Source organism: Saccostrea cucullata, unplaced genomic scaffold, assembly GCF_032062105.1.
Source record: "Saccostrea cucullata isolate Sc308-1 unplaced genomic scaffold, CSIRO_AGI_Scuc_v1 ctg12266, whole genome shotgun sequence".
In the NCBI taxonomy this organism is placed as follows: domain Eukaryota; kingdom Metazoa; phylum Mollusca; class Bivalvia; order Ostreida; family Ostreidae; genus Saccostrea; species Saccostrea cuccullata.
The window spans coordinates 6,588-18,556 of record NW_026921512.1 but is presented as its reverse complement, the minus strand read 5'-3'; the positions used below and the strand labels follow the sequence as shown (position 1 = coordinate 18,556).

Below are 11,969 nucleotides of genomic sequence, written 5' to 3'. Positions count from 1 at the left end.
AAATTCGTCACGTGTTCTCTCTAAGGATAAAGATGAAAGCACCACATCTAAGAATACTAAGATAATTAGATCATACAATATGTCTTCCAAATATTTTGCTTCAATACCATGATTTAAGTCTTCTAGTTCTAAAAATGCTCTCTGGAGCAAGATCCTGACTGCTGAATTGTAAGTAGTAAAGATACAGGTATATAGTGTTTAAAACATGCATCAACGTGTCATATTTCTCAGTGTTTCAGCATTTCTACATTTCAACTTATCTATCTCTTCACCATCGGCTGTTTTCCATCCGCATGGTTGTTTGGTGAAATAGTTCCTACCTATGAGGATAGAGGTTATGATGATGAATAAAAGAATAATTATCGCCCACTGACTTTTGTCAGACAATTAAAACAATATTCAATAAGAAAAATGTTTACATATCAGAATTTCAAAAGTAAACTAATAATAAAACAAAGTATATCTTTCTTGAATGACTTATTACAAGAATAGACCAAGGAAAGTTAATTGGGCGGGACTTCGTGTAATCATGGAAACACCCAACATGCTAAATATACAAAAGTGAAAACACCTAGACGCTGAGAACAAACGTCTTTACTATACCATGCTTTTATCTTTCAATACACGAACTTTTTTTTATTGAAAAAACCCACTTAATTATATTTTTAATACAGCTTATTTATTTTCAACGCAAATGATTCTGAATATTAACCTCACTCTGTTTTAGTTGAAGATATAAAAAATCTAAAGAAAATAATTCTGTTCAAAGATAGGGAGTTTTCTTTTACAGTTACTTAAAAATTCTTATCATATCGAATGTTAATCTAAACATGTTATGGAATTCTCATGAATTGCTTTGGTCATAAATGTTGTAATAAAAAAACTTTTGCCTGCATAGATATTTAAAATTTATGATAGCCATTAATTTTCGAAGAATTTTTAGAATATTTTCTAATATTTTTTAATCTTTCCAATCATCCTTCTCACAAAGACTGGAATACTCAATGTTGAGGTTTATGGGCTGTAACTTCCCATATTTTATAATAACTAAATGTGTTTGTGAAACACTGAATGCAAGTCAGAATCCAAGGTCAAAATTAAGGACCAAGTTGTTGGTATCTTGGTATCCATGGAAGGTCTGGCCACAAGGGATACACCTGTGAAATATCAAGGTCATAATACTAAATGTCTAAGAGATATGGCCAAGTATATAAGATTTTTAATCGCGAGTTAACTCCTCAGGTCAAGATCAAAAGGTAAAAAATATTTTTATTAATTGAAAAGTCGTGTCATAATTTTAAAAGTACGGAAGCCCTGGCATAAACTGTTGAAAAGGTATAGCCATGAAAAAGTTTTGAAATTCTTTTAAAAGTGGGTCAAATTCCCAAGGTCAAGAGGTCACATTTGGTGATAGCTTAAGAAAGGTAAGGAATACGCCCGTGAAATAATAGCTCCACCGATTCAAAAATTTTGGGCAAGGTTAAAGTTTTTCGATTTATACATTACGGACTTGGAAAATCCGTCATGCAAACTCGTATATCACGTTTCTAACTATCGATGATACCTTTGCATTCCAAACAAACTTCAACAGTAATTCCCTTAAAATATTAATCTAATACTGTTTTTACACACTGAAGTGAAGGTTTTATTCCTGATATTCAAGGTTTTACCCGATTACTACATCATCTTTCGTCTTTTCATAAATAAAGTATCAACAACTAGAGAAAAGCTCTTCCGTCCTGTTTGACCGGAAGTAGCTTTCATTTTTAACAAAAATGAGAAAGAACGCCCGAAAATGCTTTGAATCCTCTAAAGCTAAATTAATTAATGCAAAAATAAGCCATTTTTTGCTACTTCCGGTTTGACCGGAAGTGACGACGACGGACGAAAAATGAATTTTTAAGCTCCCAGAGACATATGTTGCCCAAAAACTTGTCAAAAACGGCAAAAATACGCGTTTTCCGACTACTTCCGGTTTGGCAGGAAGTGACGACGTTGGACGTATTTTGACGACTCCATTAGATTTAGCTTGACATTTTCAACAACTTTGCTTTTTACATGTGTAACAAATTCTCAATACTTTTTAAGATATCTGGAAAAAACTTTTGGCCCCTCTTAATTTAGGGGTTAGCACTTTTTCCCACAAATCGTTTGAGTATTCTCTAGTTCTGCACAAAGTATATTCTATATATTTTAACAAAATATTTTCAGTTTAGAAGATAAGAAGCAAAATATGAGTAATTTTTGGTTCTTTTAAGCGTTTTAATTTTGACCCCTATATAGCGCCGTTTCGAATAGAGAAATCAAAAACAAAAACCGATGTGCACAACTTCAATCCGTCATTATCGAAAATCAGTAGAATTTCTGCTCCAGCTTTAGCCGTCTCTGAGCCTTTGTCTGGAAACGAAAGCTTATAAATTTTCGTTGAAAGGGAAATAACTCAAAACCTGGAAGCAACTTTTTGAAATTTTAGCCAGCATCTGATAGAGTTTATAAACGTCTATAACCTCTGAAAGTTTGAGCGAAATCCGTTGAGAAATGAGCGACTTACGAGGTCTCAAAGTTGGCGTCTAGGAAAAAAAAAGAATGATAGGGAATAATCTTAACCATCAGAATCAGTAGAAGGTCTTCCGTTGGAAACGGAAGACCTTAATTACGCCTAGCTAAATTTAAACAAACAGTTGATGTCCCTGGTTAGCTAAAATATATTGATGGGTGTATTCACATACTCGGGAAATGATTTACTGTAACTGTTATCTCGAGATTTTTTGGGGGATTAGATTAGTTATAGACTCCTTTACTCTGTATATAAAGTGAATAGAATTCGGTTTGCATGATTTTCTTTATTATTTTTCAAACATGAAGCGTTTATCGTGTTTCTCGTTTGTTGTAATAAGTTTGTTTGGTTCCGCCCTTTTCTCAGTTCTAACAGACGGCAATATAAAGAACTCAACAGACTTAGACTTCGGTTCACTTGATACTAAACACGTTGACGTACTTCGACAGCTTCTAAATCAAGAGACACTGATCCGAATGACATTAGTGAAAAATGTCCACGCACTGATGAAAGACATGGTCTCCCTTCAACAAAGTCTTGTCTCTTCAGAAAGCGAGATGTCTTCACTTAAAGACACAACCACCAGAGAAATAACCGAGTTGAAGAAAGAGGTGCGATCGCTTAAGCTGGAAAAAAATCGATTAAGCAGCAAAGTAACCAGATATAATGAGAATATTGAGTCTTTAAAAGAAAATTTAACAGTAGTGGACGCCAGTCGCCGGGTGTTCGAAACGCAGCTACTACAGGAAAAAGAAATGTTTGAACAGAACACGTCCGGTATCTTCAGACATTAAAACTGAAGTTCGGTATTTGTCTAATACACTTCTGGACCTCCATAAACACAGTCTGGAAATCGAAAAGAATATTCCTGAACTCATTGACAACAGATACGAATTGATATCAGGGAGACTTAATAATTCTCTGGAGGCTTATAACACCAGGAACTGAGATCAGCCAACGATAAACTGAGTTTGGCTCTTACTGACCTACAGAAAAGCCAACAGACCATGACAGATTCCTTATCTGGTGAGAACAATGTAAAGAAATGCAAGTTTTGTTGTAGTTAGTTTTAAAAAGATATCTAGTTACTAGTAAGTAAGTCAAAAAATATTGAAATTTATTACTTTTTCCATATTTTAAATGATTAAAAATTTTATAGTACTTTTAAACCCTGCTAGCCGAAATGTTTCCCTTCCTTGTGGTTCTTAATCTAATTTTCCTAACATTTTGGACAAATGCTTGATATTTCAGTGAAATTTTAAATATCACCCTTACAGCATACACCTGTAATCGCTAATATGCATTGTTGAACCGCGGGGGCACGCGGTTTTTACCTGAGACACCTGTACTAAACGCGATGAGATTCACACCGCGGAGGTGCGCGGTATATGCATAAACCGCGTTGACTGTACTGTACGTCAGAGACTTCATGGACCACGAGCATTCTGGGAGTGTTGCCTTGACAATACTAGTCCCCTACCAGCAAGCGTAACCTATCTCCCATTTAAATTTGAAAATGTCTTGATTCCTTCAAATATCACTGAATCGGAATAAAATGCAAACTTTATCTTGAACTCATGAAAGTAGATTCAATTACCAAAAATCAGCTCAGTATATGAAAGCATTTGGGGAAAAAAATGCGGATAACCCCATCTCCTCTAGCCATTAAGGGTTTCAAATACGCTACTCTCCTCATAAACCCTTGGTTTACGGTGCTATAAAGCTGTTTTTCTAAGTTGTGATTGGGGTCGTAACATCGTTCGTGTGATAGAAAACCAAGGGAGACAGACTGACAGATAGACTGACGGACGGACGGACAGCTAGACTGACAGAAGGACAGATGTTTATCAAACCTATAGTTCCCTCCGTTTTCACCAGTCAAAAGGGAATATTTAAATGACGATAAAATCTTAATTTACTACATAACAGAAGATTTAACATACGAAAACAGTGAGAAATAATAAACATACCCTACCTTATCTTCGTTATTCTGTCTTTACAGATCATATGAACAACACAATGGAAGACTTACAATCGGAACTCAAACAGACTCGGTATGAACAATTAAAACTCTCGTCTTCTGTGTCATCTCTAGAGGTGTTCCGACTGAATTTAACCAACAGGCAGTGTGGTATGTATTAAAAACAACGATAGTTTTTTTTCAAAACATTGTACATTTTATTTGAGTCAGCTTGTTTATCATTTACGGATTACTCGATAAATTCTCACTTCTCGTTACTGAAAAATCATTTAAAAGTGTAGTCACTGAATAGCAAAATTGATTCCAACTTGGAATTAACATTTATTTTATTAATAATTACCGTATACCTTTCTACAGTTTACTATATATACTATTGGACTTTTACGAGAAGCATTGACTTTCACAGTTGACATTTAAACCTGCATCATGTATGGAGGTACAGAGTTGATAATAGATAAGAACACCTTTCTAGTGGTCATAGGTAATGCCCCTAATGTTGTTAGGGGCACTAACATGTGAAGACCGGGAGTTGTGGGTAGGGTGGTTTTCGTTTTCTTTACGGACATCTGATTTACGCTTTGAAATAAATGTCATTTGGTTGAATTAAGTGTTCAGCTAAATAATTATTTCGTAAAAGAGTTTCCGTATATTGTTCTAGTGTAAAAGTAAGCTGTCAACTGTAAAAGTCAGTGCTACTCGTAAAAGTCCATTATTCAAACACAATTGAAGTTTGTGGAATTTCTATTTATTTTTTGTTTGTTATCCCTAACTTTTTAAATTTTGAATTCATTACTTGAATACCAATAATTTTATTAAAAATTAATTACTATTTATAGTTAAATTTAGTAGTAATTTAATATTAATTAAATTAAATAAATACTCGAAACAATTGAGAGCTAGTAAAGTGAAACATTACAATTATGTTTTAGGTGTGTTTATAAAAGTAGCCTTCACCGCAGGAATAACGTCCTCCGACTCTTCATGGAGCGGAAGTAAACTGGTTTTCCCCAAGATAATATTTAATACAGGAGGTGGTTACAACCCCACTACAGGGATGTTCACGGCCCCCGTGGACGGGCACTACGTCTTCTTCGTCAGTGTACAGAGTTATGGTACAAGTTATATAAAGATGGAAATTGTATTGAATGGAGAATCCAAGGTCAAAACAATGGCACACGACACTAATGATAAGGATTATTACGAGACAGGGGTTAACCTGGTTGTGTTAAGGCTAAATCAGGGAGACAAAGTGTGGGTCAAACATTATTTAGGCACTGGATACTATTCCAACCCTATACCTATCACCACCTTCTCTGGATTCCTTAACAATCAGGAAAATATGAGGACAATGGGCCTAATGGCATAGTTATCAGATACAAGTTTATAAAATCAGAAATGTCGATTTTTTACGAGTAGATTCCCCAAACATATTCCGAGACATACAGTTGGTTTCAGTCGAGTTTTATGATATGGATGTGTTTTAGAGAGGATCCAAAATAAATGAACAATTTAATGTTGATCATTTTAATAATATAATAAGAGCATTATTTTTTGTCTTGTATTTTAACTTCTTTTTATATTTGTATTATCATAGATGTTCTGATTTTTTCAGCTTTATGATTTTTAATTGCGTATTCAGCTGCGATACATACATATGTATCAAGAACTTGGAATAAATTGCATGTTCTCCGAACGTTTTGTTATCAGTCTTAACTTAAATGTATGCATCCCCATGGTACGAGCGCTTGATAAAGGGTCATGTCAACTATATTCCTGACAAACAATGAGTAAGAATATGCAAGAAAAAATATTTAGACATCTTGCGTCAAAATAAATTGATATTATGTTGAAAAATTCTTCGTATATACGTATACATGTATTATTTATCCCGTGGATTATAAGTACCAGTAGATTTTGGCGTTCATCATGAAAATCACAAACAACACAGTACCATTTTCAACTGCCTTGAAAAGATTGGCCGACATGAAAGCCAAAAAAAATGAATTATATTTTTATTACAATTATGAAGCAAAATTCTATGATATTTCAGTACCAATAATTAATACTTTATAAGAAATATCCCAGAATCGTCAACATTTTTATTTGAATGGAACGCTTTTGTATCTCTAATTGAAGTCAATTGTTCAATAATAATTTTAACAGTCAATTCTTTATACTATATGTTGAATTTTCACATGTATGACAGATACAAGCAGAAAATCGCCGTACATAAAAAAAACTAATTCCTTTTGCGGTGTATATTAAATATTAACATATTTAGTCTGGAGACTAAAAATTTCATATCAGCTGTAAAGTGCCTAAATTGTCTTTTAATTTGTTATATAGTCATTGATGACAGCTGCAGCTGCCATCCTGAGAAATCTGACATTATAAATGTATAAATTGTCTTTGTTCAGTACATATGCTAGAATTAAATCAGACATGTATGTAAAGTTTGGCTCTAGGAGATTTATTTGGATTGTAGGTGTCCACCTTCTTTTTCAATTTAACTTAGGTTTGTTACTTTATCATCCATTCTGTTCATTACAGTTTTATTGAATTAAACAATTGATTCGCAAATACTTTAGAATCCTTGCGTATGCGTTTGTCAAGCATGCTTTTTGCCATACTTGAAAGTACATGTATGTATTATTATTTTATTTACAATACATGGAAAATTCTGAGAACTTATAGAGTCAACTGATATTATTAACTCTACAAGTGGTAATAATACTTATACTCATACTTCCCTTTCTAAGGAAGAAATTCTTCAAAACCGTATGTCAGTTTTAAATCTTTTTAATATTCCACAGAGCCAAAATGAATTTGAACTACCCTTTATATATTGGATTCCAAAACTTTATAAAACATCCTTACAAGCAAAGATACATTGCAGGTTCCAGTAAATGTTCAACCAAGCCTCTTTCGTTACTCCTCACTAAGATATTGACAGTAGTGAAAGAAAAACTTCAAAAGTACTGTGCAACAATATATTCAAGAAGTGGTGTGAATCAGAGGTGGATACTCAAAAATTTCAAAGAACTTTTGGACAATTTGAAATCGCAAGATTTTACCAAAATCAACAGCTTAAAAATTCACGACTTTTCAACTTTATACACAACCATTCCCCACGATAAATTAAAGTCCAGACTTTGGCTTTTTTATATCATTGGCTGTTTTTGTTTCAATAAAAAGGGAACTCGTAAATATACTTACCTGGTCACTGGTCATTTGCAGAATTATTTTGTTAAAACACATTCTGATTGCACACACAAGTACACTGAAGTTGACATCAAAGAGATGCTCGAGTTTCTGATTGACAATATCTATGTGGTTTTTGGAGACCAGGTCTTCCAACAATCTATTGGAATTCCCATGGGTACCAATTGCGCTCTGTTATTAGCAGATCTAGTTTTATATTCATATGAAGCGAATTTTTGCAAAATCTTATGCGTGAAAAGAAGAAAACACTTGCTGTGGCCTTCAACTCGACATTTAGATATATCGACGAAGTATTGTCATTTAGCAATGGTAATTTTCATCCCTACGTCGATATGATATATCCTGGTGAGCTTGAGTTAAAAGATACCACAGAGTCTGACACATCTGTTTCATACCTGGATATTTTACTTGAAAAAGACGTTAATGGTAACCTAACAACCAATCTATATGATAAACTAGTGTTGATTTTAACTTTTCTATCGTCAACTTCCCTTACTTATGCAGCAATATGTCTTCATCACCTGCATACGGAGTATATATATCTCAGTTGATTCGATACGCAAGAGCATTCTCTACGTATGAACAATTTCTAAAACGAGCAGGTTGATGAAACAAGAATATCAGCAGTCTCGTTTAAAGTCATCGTTTCGTAAGTTCTATGGTCGATACAATGACCTTGTCAGCAAATACATTTTATCATTCAGCCAAACGCTGACTGACGTTTTTCATACTAATTGTTAGTCCATTATTTACACACTGAATTAACGACGGTTTTTTCCGTTATTTCCCGATCATGACAAGGAGCACACGGCGAGTGTGACCGGTCAGCAAGGGATGCTCACTCCTCCATGGTACCAGATCCCACCTCTGATGTTTCGGAGGTTCGTGTTTGCTCTGCTCCTATTTTGTATTGTTTTACGGAATTTGAGATTAAATACTGTTCGTTATCTCTATATCCTTCTTTCAGAAGAAGTTGTTGGAGACGGATTACTAGTATATTATTCAGTAAATGGTGTCTGGTAAAAGTATATCCTACGCAGTAAACCTCAAAGATGAAAATTTATTTTATCTACCTTATGAAGTGAAAATGGGTGTGTTCAATCTTAATGGAGATGATCCTTAAAGCACGACAACCGTCGTCTATTCCTCACAGGGAAGTAAGTCATCCATGTTGACTTTACTACTACGATCAATGTTGTGTTTATTTTAGTTGACATTGCCATCTTGTCGCTCCGGTACATAGTATCTGAGGACTTTTTGCATTGTGAAAATAAATTACGAACAGTAATCAATCTAATAAATTGAGTAAACAAAACGAATCGTGAACATGGCAAAAACAATTTCCCTCTGGAAAAGCAGGTGTGGGATCAGGTGCCAAGGAAGAGTAAGTATCCCGTGTTGACCGGTAATTATTGAAGTCAATTTTAGAATATTGCTGCATAGTGACCTGTTTTAATTAATGAAAACTGGGTATTGATTTTGTTAATTATCCTTTTTAAGCTTGCATCTCAGATTTTGAAAATTGTAGTGAACGGTAGTTTTCCTTATTTAAAAAACCCAAGACTGATCAACGCCAAATAAATGTTGGTTTTTGAATGAACATAAAATATTGGTGGATTCTTCACAGTATGCAATAAACTGTATTATCCAACTCTCTGATTGGCTGAGATCCAACTATGTAAGAAAAATACTACGTTGTATTGACCTGCACGCGACGTTCCAGGTCAATACAAGGATTTATTTCCTCTACATTGATCTAAAAATAGATTGGGAAATTCCAAATTGACACAAATTGGCATTTGGAAAGCTATATATATGACTATGATTTTTGATTTGATCATGTCAGCAAAACATAAGCAAATATATATTTTAGGGTGAGGGTGGTAACAGGGGATGCGGGGGCCCCCCTCCAACACTTTTACTGAACAACAATTTTTTTTTACTTTTTGGCAGTCAGTTTTCCCTGATAATACTCCTTCCTTTCATAATCTATCCTATAAAAATGACTGACATAATATTTTTTTCCATGGCAACTAGAACTGATAAAAAAATTTAACATTTCAAAATTGGTACGACTAGGAAGGTTTATTCACATTTCACATTCTGCGTCTCTCTTGTATTTGATTAGGACTTACCGGTAATTAAATGCAAACAAGTAATGAGCTGTATCATTTTATCAGTGATGCATATAATAAAACAATTAATGCTGTTTTTTCGTTCAATACAATGATTTAGCCCCTCTTCGAAGTACAAAAATCACCTCGCCCTTGGGCTCGGTGAATATTGTATTGGATGGCTAAATCATTGTATCGACCTCAAAAACAGCTTTAAACAACTGTATAATATAGCTTATTTTCAACTGTCCATCTGTTTGAATAACTTAGCATGTTTATAAATTATGTGTTCTACGGAGGTACTTGCTGCAAAGTTAAGAGACCTTAGTTTATGATTGAAAAGACTTAAAGTCATCACATTTATCAGAAATTGGATTATATGAACCTCCTTCTTGTGCATTTTTGCATCTCAAATATAAAAGTTGTGTCGTTTGAATTATCTGTTCCGGAAAGCTGCAAAACACTATGTATTTACACTTCATCAATTAAATGCCCAAGCATTGTTAAGTAAAAATTGAGATCAACCATGGGTTTCCGAGTTGATAAAAGCAACAGTGTTTGAAAATGCTTACATTTCATGTACAAGACTATTTTAAACAAACTCTGTTGCACATGTACACACATTTTGCTTCTAGTACCGGGGTGCAAATGGTACCCATGGGAATTCAAATAGTTGATGGAAGGTACTGGTATCCAAAAACCTCATAAATATTGTTAATCAGAAGCTAAATCATCTTTTAATATCAACTCCAGAATACTTGCGTGTACAATAACAATGGTTTTTTTTTTAAATAAAATAATTTTGCAAATGACCTCTGACAAGGTAAGTAAATTTACAAGTATCGTTTTTATTGAAAAAGCAGTTGTCAATGATATAGGCGGTCACGTGACTTTAATTTATGTAGCGTTGTATATAAAGAAGAAAAGTTTTCTGTAGAGTTTTATATTTCTTTTCCATAAGTTCCTTAATTTTTATAGCAAGATCATTTACATTTCTCAGATATATTGTTGCATATTACTCCTGTACTTCTGAAGGTTCTTTACTTCAAAAATAAATTGCGACCATCAAGAATGAATTTCTAATCTCGGGGGAACGTTTGTCTATTCAAAGGAACGAATAGATATTCCAATGTCCACTTTTTATCATATCTAATATGTTTAAAATCTAAAGTAAACGATATCTTAGGTATTTAATAATCATATAATTGTTGAAATATTCAACTATTTCTCAAAGTGTAAATTGGAGGTCTTTGATAGCAATTGCTTAATTACAAACACATCTCTTTTCAAACTTGCTTTCACCGGGCAACATAACAAGTATCATTTTCAAACATCTGCCTTCCTTCACTAAAACGATCAATCCAATCATTGATTGAATTTATAGGAAGTCATTTGTCTTAATAAACTATGTACAAATTATTAAATGCTACTGCAAAGCGATTTCTAAGATATACCATAAATTGTAGAGTCGTTTGTCGAACGAGTACGACTGAGACAAACAATTTTAGTCAGAAGTTAAAGAAGTTACCTACATAGTGACGTCATTTTCCCATTATGACGTCACAAACAAGGAGCAAAACTTTATTCAGCATATGCTATTTATAGAAGTTGTGTATGGCTATGCGTGTACCAAATTTTTTTCTAATCTGAATTGTGATTTTGTAGATATAGAGATAGTTCGCGAACTTTTTGATCACCCCTCGTATGAGCAGTAACTTCTATATATATAACATATAGTTAATGTGCATCACATCGTCTCATTTTCGATAAATTAATTTTCAGCGTTTCAGTATATCAACATTTTCAGCTTATCTTCCTATCCATAGTTCAAAATCATCAAGGAATGGCAAACCTGAAGTTGGACCATATCGTCCTAAAGTTTCTCTAGATACACGAGACCAAGTTAAGGCTCATAAAACAACGATGGGCCTGGATTTCAGATGATAAAATAATTGACAAAGCAAGTGCAAAAAAAAAAAAACCACATTGAAACACTTTATTAAGAGGGGAAAGCATATAAAGTAAATCGAAGGTTCTACAACGCTTGGATCTACAACTATTTGGTTTATCGGTGCGAATTTTTCTCAATCAGAGA

General features: G+C 33.7%; 2 protein-coding genes across 2 annotated transcripts; both read left to right on the top strand.

Annotated features, from left to right (window-relative positions):
- Window positions 1-2,859: 2,859 nt before the first annotated feature.
- Window positions 2,860-3,351, top strand: LOC134260170 (uncharacterized). Its single transcript, XM_062742758.1, has one exon. The coding sequence runs from the start codon at window positions 2,860-2,862 to the stop codon at window positions 3,349-3,351; it is 492 nt and encodes a 163-aa protein (XP_062598742.1).
- A 1,613-nt stretch (window positions 3,352-4,964) lies between these two features.
- Window positions 4,965-5,904, top strand: LOC134260169 (complement C1q-like protein 2). Its single transcript, XM_062742757.1, has 2 exons — window positions 4,965-5,019; window positions 5,468-5,904. The coding sequence occupies exons 1-2, from the start codon at window positions 4,965-4,967 to the stop codon at window positions 5,902-5,904; spliced, it is 492 nt and encodes a 163-aa protein (XP_062598741.1).
- Window positions 5,905-11,969: the final 6,065 nt, after the last annotated feature.

What these genes read in the sequence shown, in the direction of transcription:
- LOC134260170 (XM_062742758.1), top strand. Translation starts at nt 2,860, where the DNA reads ATGAAGCGTTTATCGTGTTTCTCGTTTGTTGTAATAAGTTTGTTTGGT.
- LOC134260169 (XM_062742757.1), top strand. Translation starts at nt 4,965, where the DNA reads ATGTATGGAGGTACAGAGTTGATAATAGATAAGAACACCTTTCTAGTG. An exon ending in CACCTTTCTAGTGGTCATAG is followed by an intron (nt 5,020 to 5,467) that starts GTAATGCCCCTA and finishes ATTATGTTTTAG; the next exon opens with GTGTGTTTATAAAAGTAGCC.